The 22,998-nt window shown below is 44.4% G+C and overlaps 1 protein-coding gene across 1 annotated transcript in view; it reads left to right on the forward strand.

The window, feature by feature from the left end:
* LOC126456279 (agrin-like) overlaps nt 1-11,937 on the forward strand; it is a 172,310-nt gene extending 160,373 nt beyond the window's left edge. The window contains exons 19-21 of the mRNA XM_050092030.1: nt 3,885-4,071; nt 4,156-4,306; nt 10,883-11,937. Coding sequence (XP_049947987.1) covers nt 3,885-4,071; nt 4,156-4,306; nt 10,883-11,043 — 499 coding nt within the window. The 3' untranslated portion in view covers nt 11,044-11,937. The remainder of the gene's footprint in view (nt 1-3,884; nt 4,072-4,155; nt 4,307-10,882) is intronic.
* Nucleotides 11,938-22,998: the final 11,061 nt, after the last annotated feature.

The raw sequence follows: 22,998 nt of genomic DNA on the forward strand, positions 1-22,998 counted from the left end.
TGATTTATGTTATATGGTCACATCTGAAAAATGACAAACAGAAAATCGATTATTACTGTTCGACTGTAAGAAACGTTTTTCAAATTTTTGAAACACATTTCGTAATTTTTTATATTTTCTGAAGATTGAAAACTATGACAGACAGTCTCACGTAAAGGTTGTAGATATTTTATGATGTGTTTCATTCCCATGAAATTCACGGCAGTGATGATCGAGATACACTTAATTATTCATAAATTGAAAGTAAATATGTTTGTCTGCAAGGTTTTACTATTAAAACGAAGAAAAAACCTGCCAAGTCTTAAGAATCAGAGTGAATTCATGTTGAAGTTAAAGCTGTATTTTTTGTGCCCGTGTTTGGTTATTAATAAATATCTTGCTCATAAATCTGTACTGTAGACTGATACATGAACAACAATGTGTGCTGTTAATGTATAGAGTTTGTTAAATGTTATGAATGTGAATCTAGTGACTACAACCCCAAAATTACATTTATTATCAGGCAACTTTTTACCTGTCATTCGGCATGAAAATAAAGGGAGCCCAATGTAGTTGGTGAAACTTCACTGAAACATATATTGGTACTAAAAGAAGAAAACTGTTTGCTCAAGGCAGTATCCTTTTCCAAAACGTACACCGTCGGAACAAAAAATCACAACGTCAAGAAGGAGTTGTGCGACAAAACGAAAGTTGGTAAGCGTGTTTATATACTGTGCGATCAAAAGTATCCGGACACCCTCCCAAAACATGCGTTTTTCATATTACGTGCATTGTGCTGCCAGGTACTCTCTATGAGCGACCTCAGCAGTCATTAGACATCGTGAGAGAGCAGAATGGGGCGTTCCGCGGAATTCACAGACTTTGAAAGTGGTGAGGTGATTGGGAGCCACTTGTGTTATACGTCTAAACGCGAGATTTCCACACTCCTAAACATCCCTAGGTCCACTGTTTCCGATGTGATAGTGAAGTGGAAACGTGAAGGGACACGTACAACACAAAAGCGTACAGGCGAACCTCGTCTGTTGACTGACAGAGACCGCCGACCGTTGAAGAGGGTCGTAATGTGTAATAGGCTCACATCTATCCAGACCATCACACAGGAACTGCAAACTGCCTCAGCATCCACTGCAAGTACTTTGACAGATAGGCGAGAAGTGAGAAAACTTGGATTTCATGGTCGAACGGCTGCTCATAAGCCACACATCACGCCGGAAAATGCCAAACGACGCCTCGCTTGGTGTAAGGAGCGTAAACATTGGACGATTGAACAGTGGAAAAACGTTGTGTGCAGTGACGAATCACGGTACACAATATGGTGAATGCCCGGTGAACGTCATTTGCCAGCGTGTGTAGTGCCAACAGTAAAATTCGGAGGCGGTGGTGTTATAATGTGGTCGTGTTTTTCATGGAGGGGGCCTACACCCCTTGTTGTTTCGCGTGGCACTATTACAGCACAGGCCTACATTGATGTTTTAAGCTCCTTCTTCCTTCCCACTCTTGAAGAGCAATTCGGGGATGGCGACTGCATCTTTCAACGCGATCGAGCATCTATTCATAATGCACGGCCTGTAGCGGAGTGGTAACACGACAATAACATCCCTGTAATGGACTGGCCTGCTCAGAGTCTTGATTTGAGTCCTATAAAACACCTTTGGGATGTTTTGGAACGCTGACTTCATTCCAGGCCTCACCGACCGACATCGATAACTCTCCTGAGTGTAGCACTCGGTGAAGAATGGGCTGGCATTCCCCAAGAAACCTTCCACCGCCTGACTGAACGTATGCCTGCGAGAGTCGAAGCTGTCATCAAGGCTAAGGGTGGGCCAACACCATACTGAATTCCAGCATTACCGGTGGAGGGCGCCACGAACTTGTAAGTCATTTTCAGCCAGGTGTCCGGATACTTTTGATTGCATAGTGTAAATCTGAAAGGTGATGTCTTCTCAGATTTCACACCACTCGCGCAACTATGAGGATGCAATTCATGTTTGTTTTAAATACAGGCCGTAACGGCCGTCAGCGTTAGTTACCTTTGAGACTGGGCGTGGTGAGCTAATGTTTGTCAAGACTGCCTTTAGGGCGAGAAAGACGCCATTATCAACACTTCACTGAGTTTGAACGAGATCGTGTAAGAGGACTACGTGTAGCTGTGTGTTCCTTCTGCAGTATCGCATAAAGACTTGGCAGTAATGTAGCCACTGTACGTGATTGCTGGCAGCGGTGGTTACGAGAATGTACGGTGGCAAGAAGACCGGGCCCCGAACGGCCACGTGGCACTACCAAAAGTGAAGACCATCTTGTTCGGCGTATGGCTCTCGCCCATCGTACTGCAATTTCAACAGAAATTGGCATCAGAGTGACACAACGAACTATTACGTATCGGTTACTTTGAGGACAGCTCCGAGCCAGACTCCCTGTAGCGTGCATTCCACTGATTCTAAAAAATGGTTCAAATGGCTCTGAGCGCTATGGGACTTAACAGCTGAGGTCATCAGTCCGCTAGAACTTAGAACTACTTAAACCTAACTAACCTGAGGATATCACACACATCCATGCCCGAGGCAGGATTCGAACCTGCGACCGTAGTGGTCGCCCGGGTCCAGACTGAAGCGCCTAGAACCGCTCGGCCACTCCGGCCGGCTGATTCTAAACCACCTACATTTGCGAATTCAGTGGTATCAAGCAAGAGCTCATCGGAGGACAGGTTGGAGGTCAGTTGAGTTTTCTGATGCAAGCTGGTTCATACTTGGTGCCAGTGATGGCCATGTGTTGATTAGGAGGTAGCCATTTGAGAGGGCCTGCAACCAACGTATCTGTGTGTTAGAAACCGTGGGCCTACACCTTTGTTTTGGTCTGAGATGTGATTTCGTGTTACAACAGGAGGAGTCTCGTGGTTATTCCACGCACGCTGACAGCTAATTTGTACGTCAGTCTGGTGATTCGAACTGTTGTGCTTCCGTTCACGAACAGCATTGCAGGGTGTTTTTTTCCAGCTGGATAACGGTTACCCACATACCTGTTGTAACTCAACATGCTCTCCAGAGTGGCGACATGTCGACTTGGTCTGCTTGATCAGCATATATGTCTCCAATCGTGGGCATATGTGAAGTGACCTCCAGTGTCTTAGATAAAGAGCGTCAACCGTCCCTTTATTGACCTGTACTACACAATGCACGCACGTTTACATACTTTCCCCCAATATTCTGGTGGTTAGACCGGTTATTAACGCACCAGCATTTCATAATTGGGCCAACGGCCTTGCCGCAGTGGTAACACCGGTTCCCGTCAGATCACCGACGTTAAGCGCTGTCGACCTGGCCAGCACTTGGATGGGTGACCATCTGCCGAGCGCTGTTGGCTAGCGGGGTGAACTCAGCCCTTGTGAGGCAAACTGAGGGGCTACTTGATTGAGAAGTAGCGGCTCCGGTCTCGGAAAGTTACGGCCAGGAGAGCGGTGTGTTGACCACATGTCCCTCCGTATCCCCATCCAATGACGCCTGTTGTGGGCTGAGGATGACACGGCGGCCATTCGGTACTTTTGGGACTTCATGGCCTGTGCGGGAGGAGTTAAGTTTAAGTTTTTTAGAATTGGAATGGCGTGATCTTGAAATATTAATGACTTAAATATGTTACCTAATCACATGTATCCCGAAATTTTATTACCCTGTATTAATTATTTTCTTTGTTGCGACTTTTTCCGTCATTGTGTTTATGTGACTTAAAATACAGTCGGGTCCAGGCAGATTTAAACCTGCGGTAGCTAACCATTTACCACTTTTATCGCTGGAACCGTGGTATTGCACGGAGACATTGACAGCTCCATATGTTAGACAGTATTCAGTACGTTAGTGCATTTTTGAGAAACAAATAAACGTCCATTTCAGGAAGAAGACGGAGCAAGCCAACCGGTACGAGATCGTATTCAGGACGATGGAGTTAAACGGGCTGTTGCTGTGGCTGAGTAAAGGCAGAACGGCTACGAACCACTTCTCTCTGGCGGTCGTCAATGGACAAGTGGAGATGAGCTTCGGCCTGGGACGGAGGCACAAGTCGCTCCTCATCAGGTCGCAGGTAAGCTGCGAGGTAGTGGGGTTGCGTGTAGCGTGTAGCGTAGCGGCAGGGCTTACCACAGCGTGTGTGTGTGTGCGTGGGCAGGTGTGGGTGAGCGACGGCGCGTGGCACCGCGTGGTGGCGCTGCGGCACCGCTGGAGGGCGGCGCTCAGGGTCGACGCCGGGGCTCCGGGACGAGGGGCGGCGGCCGGCGGCGCCGCTGCCACGCTGCGCTCCAACGGCTGGCTCTGCATAGGTAGGCCACCTGGCCCTGCACAGCTGCGGCGTTACTGTTGTCACCAGAAGCGTCACATTATAAGGGGGGGGGGGGGGCGAGTGCCAGTAGGAGTCACGCTCTCAGGGTTCCGTACAAACTTAATTATGTGGTTCAAATGGCTCTGAGCACTATGGGACTTAACATCTATGGCCATCAGTCCCCTAGAACTTAGAACTACTTAAACCTAACTAACCTAAGGACATCACACACACCCAGTCATCACGAGGCAGAGCAAATCCCTGACCCCGCCGGGAATCGAACCCGGGAACCCGGGCGTGGGAAGCGAGAACGCTACCGCACGACCACGAGCTGCGGACCTTAATTATGTATACAGGGTGTTACAAAAAGGTACGGCCAAACTTTCAGGAAACATTCCTCACACACAAATAAAGAAAAGATGTTATGTGGACATGTGTCCGGAAACGCTTACTTTCCATGTTAGAGCTCGTTTTAGTTTCGTCAGTATGTACTGTACTTCCTCGATTCACCGCCATGATTTCATACGGGATACTCTACCTGTGCTGCTAGAACGTGTGCCTTTACAAGTACGGCACAACATGTGGTTCATGCGCGATGGAGCTCCTGCACATTTCAGTCGAAGTGTTCGTACGCTTCTCAACAACAGATTCGGTGGCCGTGAATTGGTAGAGGCGGACCAATTCCACGCTCTCCTGACCTCAACCCTCTTGTCTTTTATTTATGGGGGCATTTGAAAGCTCTTGTCTACGCAACCCCGGTACCAAATGTCGTGCTCGTATTGTGGACGGCTGTCATACAATACGCCATTCTGCAGGGCTGCATCAGCGCATCAGGGATTCCATGCGACGAAGGGTGGATGTATGTATCCTCGCTAACGGAGGACTAACAAAATGTTTGAAGTCACGCTGGTACATTCTGTTGCTGTGTATTTCCATTCCATGATTAATGTGATTTGAAGAGAAGTAATAAAATGAGCTCTAACATGGAAAGTAAGCGTTTCCGGACACATGTCCACATAACATATTTTCTTTCTTTGTGTGTGAGGAATGTTTCCTGAAAGTTTGGCCGTACGTTTTTGTAACACCCTGTATAAATACTCGTTGAAATGCCTGGGCTAGCAGGACAGAGCGGACTAGGTTGTGGAAAGGGGCCAAAGTAAGTTGCTGTCAGTTGCACTCAACATACAAACTTTATTTATCAACACACAACGTTACAACAAGGATGCAAAACGCTCAAAACTTTAATCGACCTCCTTTGATTAACTTTAGACCGGCTAAAGGCCACACTCAAAATCCAGGGCATAACACCTAAGCAAGAAATTGAAATACAAGGTTCTTCTGGAGGTTTCACCCAAGAATATTTTCTAAATATTGAATCTAAACAGGCTGAAGGCCTTAGCAATTTAATTTTAATGGAACTTGGCTGGAGGCCGTATATTAAGCAATAACAAGAGTTTCAGTCAAAAGGCAGATGACGTTATCTTAAAGCATTTCATGCAAAATTCGGCTGAAGGACCCATACAAAAGCATAATAATCTTATGCCTTAGGGGCAAGACCACAACATTAATGTAAGAGATATTAATGCTCGGCTGAAGACCACATATCAACAAAATATGTTTAACGGTTTAAGGCCTAGAAAACAGTTTCAATTTAAAAGGCAGAAGGCCTTATCTTAAAACATCTCATGTAAAATTCAGCTCAAGGCCCCATAAAAAAGAAAATCTCATGCTTTAAGAGCAAGATTGCTTCAAAATGGTTCAAATGGCTGTGAGCACTATGGGACTTAACTTCTGAGGTCATCAGTCCCCTAGAACGTAGAACTACTTAAACCTAACTAACCTGAGGACATCACACACATCCATGCCCGACGCATGATGCGAACCTGCGACCGTAGCGGTCGCGCGGTTCCAGACTGTAGCGCCTAGAACCGCTCGGCCACTCTGTCCGGCTAAGAGCAAGACAAGAACATTAATTTAACAGATATTGATACTCATCTGAAGGCCATACATCAACCAAATAACTAAAACCTAAACAGGGAAATTACTATGTAACACACAAGGAACGGCGCTCAGAAGTTTCCAAGGGTCGGCCTCGGATTATAACACTAGCGTCTGTGTAGGTGAGAAGGGCAGCCTGTCCAACGACTTCTTAATCTGAAGCCAACCCAACCGACAGACAGCCGACCGACCAATCAACAAAATCAGTTCCGCTCCATGCAACTAGCAAAGCAACCACAAGATTTCAATACAATGACACAACGACCAACAACACATCAGCTGCCGCACTGCACGCCACGCTGGACAGCAACAACACGACGAGGAAAATACATTGGTTAAAATTACGTCAGCGACCAGGGCAGGTAATCGGAATGTCAACGGCCACAAGGCAGAAGATACTTCTGGTCAGCTTCAATAATAGGGAATAAATTAAGTTAAACTCCGCAGGAAGACGACTGGAATCTTAGCCCACTTGAATACACACACGTTGTTGTTCGCGGGAATGTCTCAAAAGCGACAACGAGGATCAAACGAAGAAATGTAAACACTTGAGGCTCGAAGGTAGGTTAATTGAGGACTCAACTTTCATGTCCAAGATCGGTGGGCGACGAACTTCGTAGCACTCGCAAGCAGCACCTCACACTCCAACCGTGCGTGCACACCGCCAGCGTCCTCGGTCAGAGTACGCGAGATTGAGACTTCCTTGCTGCTCCAAGCCAACCGACCGACTCCCCAGGCCCGGAAACGGCGAAAGGACCAAATATACGTCGGCCGATGAGACGACCAACCGAACGAGCAACCAACGGTCGTCCCGCTCCAATCTCACTCCGTCGGACAGTTGATGTGTGTCGCCAGCGGTCGGCGAGCACTGGCTGTCGGCGCCTCACCGGCGCTCCGTCCCCGACATCACTGCTGCTGCGTCCCGACTGCACTGCTGGTCTATCTCCAACTGACTGCCAGACACACGACTCCCCAGAAATACTGCCGGTCGCTCCAGAGATGGTACGACAGTGCACTTATCGATACGCGCTGCTGCTGCCGCTCATGGGCGAGTAAGGCAGGAAGTTAGTGGCGCCAGTAAATGGAATAAGAAAATGAGGCGGCAGTACCGTAATAGAAGACGACAAACAGTAAATGGCATGATCACGAGCAGTGCACGGCTCACTCGTAGTTCACCTACAGGTTTTGATGAGTGTCAGGTTTGTTTGAGTAGCCATCATCCGCAGCAAGCACAGAAATTTTCGTTTTGCAAGTAAAAATCTCCTTTACTTGCTGCAGTGTATTTTATTTCTTCCACACACGTTTCGCCTTCTACTTTCAGACATCTTCAGTGAATTAATTATTCGCCTTTTTGGGTGGCAGTTGTTTTTCCTCTCATCAGGTCACGTGCAGGAGGTCGCACTATATCTTCACTTACGAAACATAAGCATGATTTCATGTAACGAAATCTTTTTCTCACAATTTTCATATTGTTTGCGTTAATTGCTGTGGACTATTAGCCGTCTGTAACTAGTTGTAGATATTTCCCCCGAAAACTGTGTTCATTTTGTCTCTTCCTACTTGGTCTGTAAAAAAAAAAAAAAAAAAAAAAAAAAAAAAAAAAAAAAAAAAAGTGCAAATTCTGAAGAAACGAGTTCGTAACGTGAAAACGTGCTCATGTATCGTATGTGAAGCTATAGCTCGGCCTCCAGCATGTGACCTGATGAGATAAAACGCAAATGCCAATCAAAAGGCGAATAACTATTCCACTGAAGATGTCTGAAAGTAAAAGGCGAAACACGTGTGAAATGAAATATTCTGCAGCAACAAAAGGCAGTTTTTATTTACAACTTGTATACAAACCACGTGGAAGGAAGAAAAATTAGGATTTTACTTCTCGTCGACTACCGGAGCGCATTTCGTGCTAGGAAACGGCGGGGAAAGAAACTGGCCGTGTGCTTTCCAAAGGAACTATCGAGGCATTTGTATCTAGAAAGCTAGCCAAATTACGGAATGGCTGCACAGGGATTTGAACCACTGCTGTCGCGAATTGTATTTGGGAGTCTCACCACTGCGTCACTTCTCTCGGTCAAACCACATAGACAGCGACTGTTCACGTCGATAAACAAACCTTTTTTTGATTCCACGTCACAACGTTTACAGATTCCGAGGATTCATTATGTCAAGAGGTACTTAACGTGCTACAATCTGAGTCACAGGTCACGTTACATTTCTGTAACCCTAATCATTTGGCCGAGCGGTTCTAGACGCTACATTCTGGAACCGCGCGACCGCTAGGGTCGCAGGTTCGAATCCTGCCTCGGGCATGGATGTGTGTGATGTCCTTAGGTTCGTTAGGTTAAAGTAGTTCTAAGTTTTAGGGGACTGATGACCTCAGACGTTAAGTCCTATAGTGCTCAGAGCCATTTTGAACCCTAATCATTTGTGATTTGCCGTATTACACGTAATCTGAGGCATATGCTCATTCCAATCGTATGCATCCTTCGTGGTGTTGCAATTTTCATAGACGTTAAGAGTATTTCCAGAAGTGGCAATGAGAGGGTGAGACGGCATCTCAAAACCGATGCTGCAGCTTAATGATAGTGAGGGCTCGACTTACAGGAGACTAAATACCGTGGCGACGCAGCTGCTTCGATACTGCTCTTCTTTTTAAAATCCCGGTACGGAAATTCCTATAGTGGTTCAGGTTGATTCAAGGATGATTTTTTGACCGGGATACGACGCGACAGTCTGCAGTTTCGAAGGTACCAGACTGTTAGTTATGTGTTCTCTTAGTCTGCTGTGATAGACTGGGGAGGAGTCGATGCTAGGTGGCGACAGAGAGCCACTGCCGCAGCTGCTTCGTTTCAAGCGGTAAACATAGTGAACAAGAAAATTTGAGGTATGGCCGACACTAGTGACAGGTGGCCGTTGTGTTTCGTTACCACTTGTGGTACGTCCGTGGAGCACAGTCAAATATTCGTCGGGAGGCACAGGTACAAACAACGGTTTCCCGGCCTAGTCTTGAAGATCTATTGGAGCATGAGCTGCGGTATAACGCGGTGGGACAATGGGTTGTGGAATCAGCCAGTAAAGGGATCACGAGTCCCAGTCGAGGGCATCTTTCACGGGAGGAAAGGGTATTAATATACGAGAAGAAACCGCAATCTAATGACCACGATTGCAATGGACTTCCGATTCCGCGATGGCTTTCTGAAATAAATCTAGTCATCCTGCCCAAACTCGGGACGCAAGGCTAATAAACAACCAGAACACGGAATGTTCGTGATATCTGTAGCTAAAATTACAAACTTTCGGCGACTGCCTGCCTGCATCATTGTCGTCACGGTCTGTCAGACTAAAGACAATCGAAAAATGCATTACATTTCCACTACCTAAAGAATGGAGAAATTTTTCTCCTGTAATGACGCCCATTTCTTTAAGTACACACCTGATTTATTCAAAATTTATTCAACATAGCTATTCACTGTGTGTTGTTTTGTAGCCAGAAGACGGATGCAGTCAGTTACTCACCCTGCTTGCACTAGACAACTTTTATGATTGATGCAATGTGTCGCAAATATTATAATTAAAGTATTCCACTCATTGGTGCAAGTAGCAATGTCTGTTTGTTGCTTACTGGACAGATTATAATATCCACATCTCGACTGGTGAGAAGGATAAAATCGACGGCAGACCGTTGGAACCCACCTGTAAAAGAGCTCGTGGCTGGACACATCGACAGCTGTGCTGCACCGCACGAGAATCTCTGACATCGAGTTGGGATTCCCAGACGCAGCGCAGCTCTGTACAACTGGGATTGCCTTGGCATTTCAAGACTTTGCGAACTGGCGCAACACAAGTAGTTACGCCTACGTAAACCCTGCGATGTGTACCTAGGAGGAACCTATATCAATGCAGTCCAGTGGATTGAACGACGCTCGTTTCTGGGCTAAAACTGTATAGTGTTTGAAATTGTGGTCATTTATTACTCCGCCCCTCGTGGTCTCGCGGTAGCGTTCTCTCTTCCCGAGCACGGGGTCCCGGGTTCGATTTCCGGGGTGTTCAGGGATTTTTCCTGCCTCGAGATGACTGGGTGTTGTTGTGTCGTCTTCATCATCATCATTCATCCCCATTACGCTCGGAGGAAGGCAACGGCAAACCACCTCCTTTAGGACCTTGCCTAGTAAGGCGGTGCGGGTCTCCCGCATCGTTCCCCTACGCTCTGTAAAGAAGCATGGGACTTCATTTCCATTTTCCATTACTTTTTAGCAAATATATATTATAATGAATGCGATGCTTCTGATTCGAAAAATAATAGTAATAAGTATGTCATATTGTAATGATGTTTCAAGTAATGACAAATGTTCTTCAGTTTCCGTCTACAGTAAATCTGTACTACACCTTAGTTACAATAGTATAATTAGTTGTCTATATCTTTATCTGATTCAGAACAGAGGAATAATTTGTCAACTCAGTGCAACATAAAATTTATGACTTTCTTTGCGTTCGTACAGCAGTGAATGTATGCGCAGTCTTTGCTTAGAGGCCGTAATGAACCTGTCCAACTGTTGTGACAGAGCCACTTTTTCGGTTACAGGCGGGTCCCGCTCCTTGCCGCCTGGTTTGCCAATGTCCTACTACGTCGGCTTCAAAGGCTGCGTCAAGGAACTTCTGGTGTCCAGAAAACAACTCAGCGTCCTGGAGAGAGTTGATGAACACAAAAACTTCATTGAATACTGCCACGAAAACGAAGTGTGATTGACCATCGTGCCAACGGACATTTGTTATACAGTTCCTGCGTATCGTGAATTCAGATGGTTTTCAATAATACTCTAACCGCGTGCAGTTTTTATATGTGGTGCGCTTTCATTCTGATTTTTGAATGAAAAGGATGCTTTAACAAGGAGAAACTTGTTACCTGCAGAAGACTACTGACTTTTATTTAAATAGCCGAAATAACCATTACGTAAATACTCAAAACATTTCTTCTATTTCAACGTTTCTTTTCTTCGTTTCCTGTTTACTTTACGTGCATTAACATTGCGGCGGTCAGTGTAAGGAGTGGCAGATAGTAATGTGAAATGTGATAACATTCTAGTCCATATAACGTGACTGTATGATTTTGTGTCAAATTGTGTGACGTATAGTGTATGCGGAGCAGTAACTCTGGCCGAATGCCTTCTTGGAACACTAAAGACATCTGACAGCTGCGTAATTTTTACGTTGTAAAAAAATTGTAAAAACAGCTGTTCTCGTCCCAACTACTGTTAAGTCCGGTAGTTGGGCGTTTGCAGTAGCCTCATTGTTGAACTGGATTAGAACAGTAGTACCTGGTTGTGTCTACGGACTTCTAAGCTTTAAGATATGTGCTCCGAATTTCTTTTTTTAAGTATTTGTCTCATACTAGTAACTCCTTTAGTTTCATGTGTACAAAATGTACGTTGGTTCGAGACATGTGTAAACAAAATATTTTTGTATATCGAGAAATAGCAATAATTAATAACGTAATTTTAAAATCAGTGACAATAAGGTACAAATAATACGTGAGCTACCAGTGGGTTGTGGATTGCTTCTAATGATAGAAAAACTGCCACTGAATCACTCTTCCATTTTTAAGACTTGTGTTCAAATTTTAAGACCTAGTACATACATAACAGTATGAATAAAATTCGATTATCTATTCTTAAATTAAAGTATTATGCATCCAACATTTTACAGCTCCCTCAGAAATTGACACCCTACCATCTACTGATCTTCATTTGCCATGAAATAGTAACCCATTTTCAGGCTCTCCTGCAGTCAGGAAAAGCAGCTCACCAGGAGGAAACATTCTAACTACAGCTAAAGCGAGAGACTTTTCACAGGCTTTATGCAGTAATACACGATCTGAGTGACTAGAGCAAGTCATTATACCTGCATTGGCAATGGCAAGGCGCTGTATTCAAATTCACACCAATATCATCTAGCTTTGGTCTTTCATTGGTTTGAGTAAGTCATATAGAACGAATGCTTGAATCGTTCCTTCACCTATACCATGGACGAGTCCTCTCACTTTCTCTCTCCTACACACCTTATTTTCTCTGCGTAATTCACATTCCCAATACCGACGGAGAGAATGAATAGCTTTAGTGATTCAGAATTGACTCCTACCCGGAAGACGCAGTGTTCTAATCGCTAATAGTTCACAGTGTTTAGGACTTGCGCGGCTACTTCCTCTGATGAACAGTGGGGCAGTTGCTTAAACAGGCCATGCTCCTTTCCTCCCTCAATACGTTGCCAAGTACGCTAGGTTTCCTCTTCAAGTGACATCGCCGTAGATGTGAATTAAAATGTAAACTCCTTTATTTTCCTTATTTTTCTTACGTTTAAACGTAACAAAAAATGTCGAAGATTTGGATATCGTACAAGAAATTTCCAGCGCTGAGATGAAAGTTGCGCAAAGATGACGAATATGCCGGTCGTCTTCTCTTTTACGACTACTCGGCGCAATCGCAAAGCATGTCCGTTCTGAGGTTCACAAACTCCAAGGAGACTGTTGGCCCTTAAAATTGCAGCACCATGAAGACAGCATGCAAAAACTGTCAAATTGGCATGAAGAATACTACTGGATGCTTATAATTAAAGTGCAGCTGCTCACGGATGTGCAGTGTGAACTGCAATTATCTATGACAGCGAAACGTGCTAGATATGCTAATGCATTAATGCGGAACCGATTTACGCTTAAAAATATAGTTCAAATTTTGGCCATCAGGCGCAAATCTGGCGCAGGAATACAAGAAATACCCACGGATATGTTTCCGTAATTAATGGATTAGGAACGGAACGTGGGCAGAAGAGGTCAAACAAATGTGAAAGGCATAATCTTGACTTTATTTTCAACTACCGCTTACGCAATTTGTTCAATGTTAGCACCCGAAAGTCTACGAGGCTCTGCATCCGTAAAACGAAGTGACCAGTAGTCTTTCACCATCCTCTTGAATTAAAGCCACGTCACCATATCGGAAGTCGATACATCTAGGAGACGTGTCCCTAACTTCACGAAAGAGACGTGTCCCTAGCTTCACGAAAGCTCCTGCTAGCTTCTGACGCAGTTTGAACTCTTTCATCTGACCGTGTGTGACAGTAGGTTCGCGACAGTGGGCACATTCAGTAGCCCTTCAACGGCCAGAATGTGGGCCGGTGTCAGAAGTTCTACGTCACCTCCAGGAGAGAAAGGCCCAGGTGGTGTAGATTTGTTTTGCATTTAATTTTGATCGTCCCATTACTTTCCGTAAGAATCACTTGACGGAGTCCACCATCCTCTCCCGCCGTTCTCCCCACCAAGACCTCTGTGGGACAATGAACTTACAAGTGAGTCTGTTTCTGGCAAGAAAGCAATGGGTCCCTGAATTGATCAGTGAATCACATAGTTCAGAAAATTCTGCGTTGGCGGCGTGGAAGACCTTTGCGTTGTCGGTGTAGATGGTGTCCGGCAATCCACGTTTACTAGCAAATCTCTGTAGGGCCATCCAGAATGTGTCGATGTTCATATTGCAGCAGAGTTCTAAATGCAATGCGCGTGTTGCTGCTCATGCGAAGACTGTTATATAGGCTTTTTCCAAAGTCATGTCTATTTTGATGTAAAGACGACCTGCAAAGCCTGTGCAGTTGTCGAATTGCTATCTTCTTCGACTTTTCATGATCTCGCATGCTAAACATGCATGAAGAACCTTTTCAATGATTTGACGACCTTTAAGTATACAAAATTCTTTCCGAAGTTCGGATGACACTACTCGGGCACAAGATGATGAAGATCAATAAGTGTTTGAAAGATGAGGAGTCTCACACAATTATGTGACCCATCAGAGAACGCTGGATATCGTTGTTCACCGCTGAGGTCTGAAAACTGCGACTACCTAACAGAACAAGGGGTTGTCTTCAATCAACGGATGAAAGTGACCAATTTTAGAGTCTGTGGGATCGGTTTGCCGTTCTGAAGTGATTGGATTTCCCGCGTGAAACATTGTTGTTTGACTATTGTGACCCAGTGACTACATGGGTTTGAGAGCTCGTCTAGTGCCAATTCTCCAGCAAGTTTATTTTTTGACGAATATTATGTGCGAAGCGAAGGATCCAGTCGGTTGTACGAATCGCTCTCCAATAGCAAGTGGATTTGGAAGTTTCTGTGAGAGTGGGATGTATAGTAACTGCCGTCACATGCATTATTCTACTTTTCTCTTCTGGGAGGTCATGACTCAGTTTATATTAGTGGATTGTCAGTATTCTTCTGGGCGTGCGAGCCAAGGCAGGCCTTTCCACCAAACATGCACAGATTGGATTTGATTGTCAAGAAGTCTCCATGTTAGGTTGTCCACTGGGTTATCATATCCAAGACAATGTCTCCATTCGCTAGGAAACGTATATGCATGGACTTCTGCCATTCTGTTTATCTAGTCTGAGACCACTGTAGCGTTAGTCCACAACACTGCATGAATAATGTTTTACTCTGTAGCTGCTCAGAAGTATCTTAATAATTGTGCTCCCATCACTGCACCTAGAAGATCGAGAGGTGCAGGTCTACTCTTGGTACAGTCTGTGGATCATTGTGTTGCAGTGTAAATCACTGCGGATGTATAGAGCTGCCCCATACGCTCGTTCCGAAGCACCACAAAATAGACGAAAATGGACATCGTGAATTTTAGTATATCCATCGCGGGATAAGAAAGCAAGACAATGAAGATAAAATGGCCACTCAGGTATTTCGTCGTGTTGACTGATCATTGGGTAGCAGTTCTTTTCAATCATTCCCCTACTCACCATTTCTTGGAATAATAGTTTATTCGGTACTGACATAGGAGAAAATAGTTCTAGTGAGTCATAAAGTTTATCTATGGACTGTAACAGTTTCTTTTTGGTAGCAGGTACATTAGGTAATTCTTCTTTAACATCAACTGTGTTGAAGTAGAAGCTGCCCATTGCTTTATTCCAATATATGCCAAAAACTTGAGCCTTTGCATTAATATCTCGCCGTTCGACCCTCTATATACGTCGCAACTGGTCTGAAATAGAGACCCATTTCGCTAATCGAAAGTTCAATAATTTCTTAAGGGCTATTACTTCATAATACATAACAATAGCTTCATTGTCATTATCTGCGCCAAACGCGAAGTCACCTATTAAAACGTTATTGGCCAGTATATGTCGGGTGATGGTAAATGCGGTCTCATGCCTAGAAGCGCGTCTCTCCAAAGTTGCCGAAAGCAAGAATGATCTGCTGGAGGGGCCAAAGTCTAATGAAACGGGTAAGTTTCTCTGACTATTTTGATAAAATTTGTGCCGTAGAAATCTTATCAAATCCACGTCGTCTTCGTGCATGCCGAGTTGCAGAAATGCTTGCGCAGTATCGCTAATAATCACCACAGGATATAATCTGAAACATTACAGAACAGCAAATGTTTCTGGCAGAAGATTTAGTTCCGCCTCTAACACGTCGTTGAAAGCGCAGGCTTTGGTTTCAAGAGAAAACGAGTTTCTCCTTCTTAGGTGCTTGATGCGGAAGGAAAAACATTGTGTTACTTGGGTCTTCAGGAGGGACTTCTACATTGTTCTTTGTAACACAGTGTAACAAGAGACGTTGGCAAACGTTCTTTAAGGAGCAGTTCCTAATAAGTCATTTATGTTAATTACGGAATCTACTTTCCGCGTCAGTCGGTGAGTAGAATATAGAACAATATTTTGTTGCTTAGGAAGACGAACGACTGTTCTATGATTATACACCAGACAGGGCGCCTGAAATTTTTGGATTATAATGAGCAGTTAACCCAACTGTTTCTAGATTCCAAAATAGCCTCCATTCGTCGTCTGTGGGCATTTGAGTGTGGAATATAAGGAGCGATACAAATGTTCCCTTCGAGGGCACTGCTGCAGGGTATATGCGATCCAGAGGGACTCCTACGCGGGCGTATAAGCACCGACACGCAGGCAAGGCGTTAGCGTGGCATTCGAACGGAAACTTTTTGATCACCCTTTATACAAAATTAACAACAGCTAAATTCGCACAAATGGCAGGCTGGCTCCTACTGGCGATCCAAATGAATATTGTGGGAAACATCTACCAATAATGGCCACTGCCAATTAGAAGCACGATGGGCATGTCTTCTTTCGAATCTGTCCGCTGATCAGCTAACCGCAGTGTGCGTGCATTTGCTATATTGTCAATGTCTTGTGAGACTCTAGTATGAGGCCTGGGGCAGTGGTCACTTTCATAGGTGTTGATGGAAGTGGAAGAACTGCCCCACACCCTTCTAATATCAAAACTAACAAGGCTGAGACATCGATAGGAGCAAGTATAGGATTAGAACGTGCAAACACTAAGTTGCCGGCGATCGGAGAGAGGTAGTTTCAAAATCTCTGTTAATGACTTTCCTACGATGGATGCTTCACTTCCGTTGTCTAGCACACAAAAAAAAAATGGTTCAAATGGCTCTGAGCACTATGGGACTTAACATCTGAGGTCATCAGTCCCCTAGAACTTTAGAACTTAGAACTACTTAAACCTAACTAACCTAAGGACATCACACACATCCATGCCCGAGGCAGGATTCGAACCTGCGACCGTAGCGGTCAGGCGGTTCCAAACTGAAGCGCCCAGAACCGCACGGCCATTCCGGCCGGCTTAGCACACATCGTGTTAACTTATTTAGTCCTCTTGGTCCTACGATGATCACCTGAGGTGTTTGCCAGAATATGAAACTTATGCTCTAGCCTTCTTCCCCCGATTTGAAATTCTGTTTTCTGTGTAGGCGTGGGAAACATCGATTAGTACTTCACATTTTCTATTTTCTTTTAGTGTCATCAGTAATTTTATTACATTCTTGGGCTCAAAGGCCACATTATTCGCAAAAGATTCAAAATGGACCGTAATTTTTATTGCCTTTGGGTAATTTTTTTTCTGCTTAGCGCTGACATGAGAACCTTCTGCTGTAGAAGTTTAAGTCGACGTTTTGTTGTCACAACGGATCTTCTGCGAAGTAAGTGCTGCATCTATTCCTTCCCCTGTTAATTCGATCAATGGTAGTGCGAACCCTTTACAATACGCCGGCGTCGGCAGATACCGTCAGGAAAAGTTATGTGAACAGGACCACAAGAATTTATGCACTCACCGAGCGCGCTCAATGCTTGGATGCAGCGATCACAATCGATAAATATAGAATTAAGTGAGTCTGGATTTGGGAAGTATGTGAGATTAAATATTCCAAGTAATCCAGGAGAACTAGTATAATTCTATATTTATCGGCATAGCGTGCTGTGAGAATTCTCATGCTTTCTTCATATGTGTCAGAGACCACAGCGATTCCATCAGCTTCGGTTTCTCTTCTAAGCAGCCACACAAAAAATATGTGGGATCCTGAATAATCGACTACTGGAACTGTTCCCAAAAACGAGCCCAGATCAGAGTACCTCCTCAAGTTTTATTGTCACACGTCTGATCTTAGCCAGTGGAATAACAGAAGTAATGGTCGTAGCAGGTTGTTTATCGTAAATGGTAGTGTGAGCCACGGAGTTCATCAGCGTACATGGCTGCGTCAATATTTTCGTCACATTGGGACGCGTCAGCTGTGTAATCAGTGTCATCGAGGAGATTGCGCATTTTCTCATCAGTGTCAGTTGTAGTACGTATTAATTACTGTAGTTGAAAGTCTGACATTGCGGTTGCTAATGGAAGCAAGACTAATGAAAAATCAAGACTCGTTCTTAGAATTTCTCGACCTGGAAAAAGTGTTCGACAATGATAAATGGTGCAAGATGTTCGAAATTCTGAGGAAATTGGGGGTAAACTATAGAGAGAGACACAGGTAATATACAATATGTACAAGAACCAAGAGGGAATGATAAGACTGGTAGACCAAGAAGGAAGTGCTCGGATTAAAAAGAGCTTAAGACAGGGATGTATTTTCTCGCATCTACTGTTCAATCTATAAATGGAAGAAGGAATGATGTAAATAAAAGACAGTTCAAAAGAAGAATTAAAATTCAGGTGAAAGGATAGCAATGGTAAGATTCGCTGATGGCATTGCTATCCTGAGTGAAAGTGAAGAAGAATTACATGGTCTGCTAATCGAATGAACAGTGTAATGAGTACAGAATATGGATTTGCGAGTAAATCGAAGAAAGACAAAAGTATTGATGAGTAGCAGAAATGATAACAACAAGAAACTTAACATCAAAATTGACGGTCACGAAGTAGATGAAGTTAAGGAATACTCCTACCTAGGCAGAAAAATAACCAATGACGAACGGGGAAAAGCCGGCCGGGGTGGCTGACGGTTCTAGGCGCTACAGTCTGGAACCGCGCGACCGCTACGGTCGCAGGTTTGAATCCTCCCTCGGGCATGAATGTGTGTGATGTCCTTAGGTTAGTTAGGTTTAAGTAGTTCTAAGATCTAGGGGACTGATGACCTCAGAAGCTAAGTCCCATAGTGCTCAGAGCCATTTGAACCATTTTTGAACGGGGAAAAGGCATCAAAAGCAGTCTAGCACTGGCAAGAAGGGCGTTTCAGGCCAAGAGAAGTCTACTAGTATCAATTAATTTGAGAACAAAATTTATGAGAGCACAGCATTGTATGGTAGTGAAACATGGACTGTGGGCAAACCGGAACGAAAGAGAATCGAAGCATTTGAGATGTGATACTACAGACGAATGTTGAAGACTAAATGGATTGATAAGGTAAGGAATGAGGAGGTTCTGTGCAGAAGCGGTGAGGACATCTGTTAAGACATCGGGAATTACTTCCATGGTACCAGAAGGGGCTGCCGAGGGTAAAAACTATAGAGGAAGACAGAGATTGGAATACTTCAGCAAATAGTTGAGGACATAGGTTACAAGTGCTACTCTGAGATGAAGAGGTTGGCACAGGAGAGGAATTCGTGGTGAGCCGCATCAAAACAGCCAGAAGACTGATGACTGAGAAAAAAAAAAAAAAAAAAAGTTGAACTTCAGAATATTCGTAATCGTCAACGGGCTTTGTATCAACAATGCCGTGTACCTCGTTCAAAATACGAGTAATATTAGCTTTTGCTTTCATCCGTCTTGTTTTCAGGTGCAGTAACTGATTGTTACTATCGGCGTTTTCTGTCTCAGATATCATGAGGCAATTTCCAATTGTGTGGGTGGACCGAGAGAGTACGAATATTGTTAAAGAGCTAAGAGATGGAAACACCAGTTATAAACAGGTGAAACGCATGGTGTTTTCTGATGCTGATAATCCATTAAAGGACGGAGAGAACAGTCACAATAGCAGTATAGCACAATTATGACATCATTTGCGTTTACAGATGAAAACCACAAAAATGTTGCGTGAATATACAATTAAAATTAGCTATCAATGCAGCCGGCCACTGTCAAGAAGGCTTGTTGCTTGGCGTTACAAGTCACTGTACTGAGCTCCTCAGGTATTGGTTCGTGAAGTGCATTCAAAAGCTGCTATGCCACAGCAGCAGACGACGGCATAGAACAGAATGATTTCAACAAAAACGCAGCTCTTTATTTAGAACCATAGAGCTTATATTTGAAGGAGTTTACAATTAGTCAAATCTCAGGCGCCGATATTACAACAAATGAAAGATATGTGTCTTTGTCAATATCAATTCGCAACGTGCACCAAACTCGGAGCTGCCAATAACACTCCTTAGCCAGGTTACACCCACTTGCGTTCTCCCATTTGCGTCACTCAGCGACAAGTCCTAGATCTAAGGAATAATAGGAAAAGCAACACAATGAATACGGGAAACAGCCTGAATACTATGTGCAGTAAACTCATCTGTGAATTCTCCACTATCCTCGAATTCAGGGAAAACACACTCGTCTCTCCGAGGCTGATGACAAAGGTATGAGGGCTATTCGTTTACTGAAGTCGGATCGGTCGAGAAATAGAAACCACATTGAAAACCAAAGATGTTTCATTTGCAGAAGTTAGTTACACCTTCCAGCTATGTCTCTATATAGTCGCCGCTCCGACTTAGGTATTTGTCGTAGAACTGCACCAACTTTCCAACGCTCTCGTCACATAAGGCAGCCTGCTTTCCGCAAATTCGTTACGCTGGTCTGCAGCTTGTTGTCTGTGCCAAAACGTTGTCTTCATAGGCAGCTGTTCATGTCGGCAAAGATGAAACTCAGAGGGAGCCGCTTACCGGTTATATTGTGGGTGATCAAACATTTCCCATCGAAAACGCTGCCGAGAATTATCATGAAGAAAGAAACGCATGGCGGTCACGTTATGTTCGCTGCATGACATCAGGCGAAATTTCTCACCAAGACCTCATATTTGGGAGAAGACTCTATTTTATAGGCATCTATAGGTGTTCACCGAGCGTTCAGAACTGAACGTTCAAAGGTTCAAATTTGTGTGAAATCTTATGGGACTTAGCTGCTGAGGTCATCAGTCCCTAAGCTTGCACAGTACTTAACCTAAATTATCCTAAGGACAAACACACACACAGCCATGCTCGAGGGAGGACTCGCACCTCCGCCGGGACCAGCTGCACAGTCCATGACTGCAGCGCCCGAGACCGCTCGGCTAATCCCGCGCGGCTTCAGAACTGAAAAGAGCGACGTGACGTGATCGGTGGGCATGCTACGGACACTGTCCAACACAGCTGTACATAGCTTCATCGGATTTTCACTGTGGTTTCTATATCGCGACCGATCGGACCTTAATAACTGAATAGCCCTCGTAATTCTACAAGACCATCTCAACGACCACGGCAGCCTGCAGCACTACAATTAAGACACGTAAAATTATAAAACTATCGTGCAGGTTGAGCCCGACATCCCATCTCAATTGACGTGGGAAAGAAATGTTACACGAGATGTTCCATGGATGTTGACTGCTGCGTCTTCAGTGGCTTCGAAGGCTGTTAAGTTCGGAATCATTTCAGTACAAATGGTTTGGACAACGTGCGGCTTAAATCTTTACATATAAAAATTCAGCCTGCGTATGGTTTTGCTCCATTGATTTGAAATTTTGACAGAATATTGCATTCGAATACGTCCTGTGTTTTTATGTGCCTAACTTTAAATATATATTATATATAAATAAATCTGTAATATATAAAGGGGAAACGTTGTTATGAAAAAGTGCGGAAAGTTCTTGACCGATTTACTTCAAAGTTTTCCACGATGCTCTAATGATCATGTAGGTAATATATTTTTGGTACATGTGATATATATGTAATACATAAACGGTAAACATTGTCACCAAAAATCTCGACCCATTCTTGACCGATATAAACCAAATTTTACTACATTAGACATTCAGAGTACAAAATCAGAATTTGCAATAACAATAAACAAGGCTCAAGTTCAGATAGAGGGAGGAAGGGGAGATGGACAGAAGGGTGGGAGGAAACAGACATAGAGAGAAGAAAGGAGAATGTGGGCAGAGAGGAGAGGAGGAGATGGGGAGAGAGGGTGGGGGGGGGGGGGGAGGGAAATGGACACAGAGAGGTAGGAGACGTAACGGACAGAGAAAAGGGGGAGAAGAACATTAGGATGTGATTTCTCTTTTATTTTTTCTTCCATTTAATCAGACTGAGCCACAGCAAGGCATGGCGGGATACTGCTAGTAAACTATAGAATATTATGAGCTCTTCATAGAATAATATACAAGTGTGAAGGAAGCTGTCCACGTGTTATACAGAGAAGTTTAACAAGAGTAAAACACGTTAAAGTGATCTTTAAAGTGCTATACTAAGACAGACAGAGAGTCTTTGGTAAACACGATAGTGAAAAGGCTTACGAGAGATAGTCATAAAGTTTTAAGCCGCGACCATGAAAATTGTTGATTCTGTTCACCCTTCAATGCGACACATTTCCCGAACAATGCATGACTGTATTACTTGGTGGAGAACGTTTTATAGAAAATGCATACCCCCTCGCAAATAGCCCCGTAGTCACTGTGGGAGTGTCTGCCACTCAATGGTTTCTTAGTCCGAGGAAAGAGGAAGACGTCACTGAATGTAATGTCAGGAGAATATAGGGATGAGGCAAAATTTTTTAGCGCAAAGAAGCAGTTGTTTGAGTGTGTCGTGTACAGCAAGTGCTGGGGCGTTGTCATGGGGCAAAATGGCCCCCTTAGACAGCTCCTTGCGAAGCTTTGCCTTGACGGTCACCTGTAACCTTGTCAGGAGATTTCGGTAGCGTGCTCCTGTGACAGCTCATCCGTTACGAACCTATCTGTCAGCACATCACTTTGGCAGTCCCAATAGTCACTCAGTATCACCTTGCCCGATGATAACTGGGTCTCTGCCTTCTTCGGCAGTCGTGAATCCATATGTTTGCTCTGTTTGGTTTGCTCCTTTGCCTGAGGCTCACAGTGATATACCCAACACTCGTCCATGGCGATTAGGCGGCTCAAGAAGTCATCTCAATTGGCTTGACGCAGGTTCTGAAACATGTCCGGTGCTACCTCGGTTCGGCGGACATGTGCAGTGTTTGTGAGCAGTCGCGGAACACAGTGGGCGGCGAACGTTGTTACGTTAAATGTGTCGCGCAAGACGCTGAAAACTGATCCATCACTGATTTTCTGTCATTCCATTACCGGTTCGATTGTGATCATTGGTCTTTCAAAACAGGGCCTCATCTTCTCTTGTGACTCCCATTTCTTCACAGAGAGATGGTCTGCCGCTTCGTTCTTCGTCATTCAGACATGTTTGGCAATAGTATTAGAACCTGCG

This window comes from Schistocerca serialis, chromosome 2 (assembly GCF_023864345.2).
Source record: "Schistocerca serialis cubense isolate TAMUIC-IGC-003099 chromosome 2, iqSchSeri2.2, whole genome shotgun sequence".
Lineage (NCBI taxonomy): Eukaryota > Metazoa > Arthropoda > Insecta > Orthoptera > Acrididae > Schistocerca > Schistocerca serialis.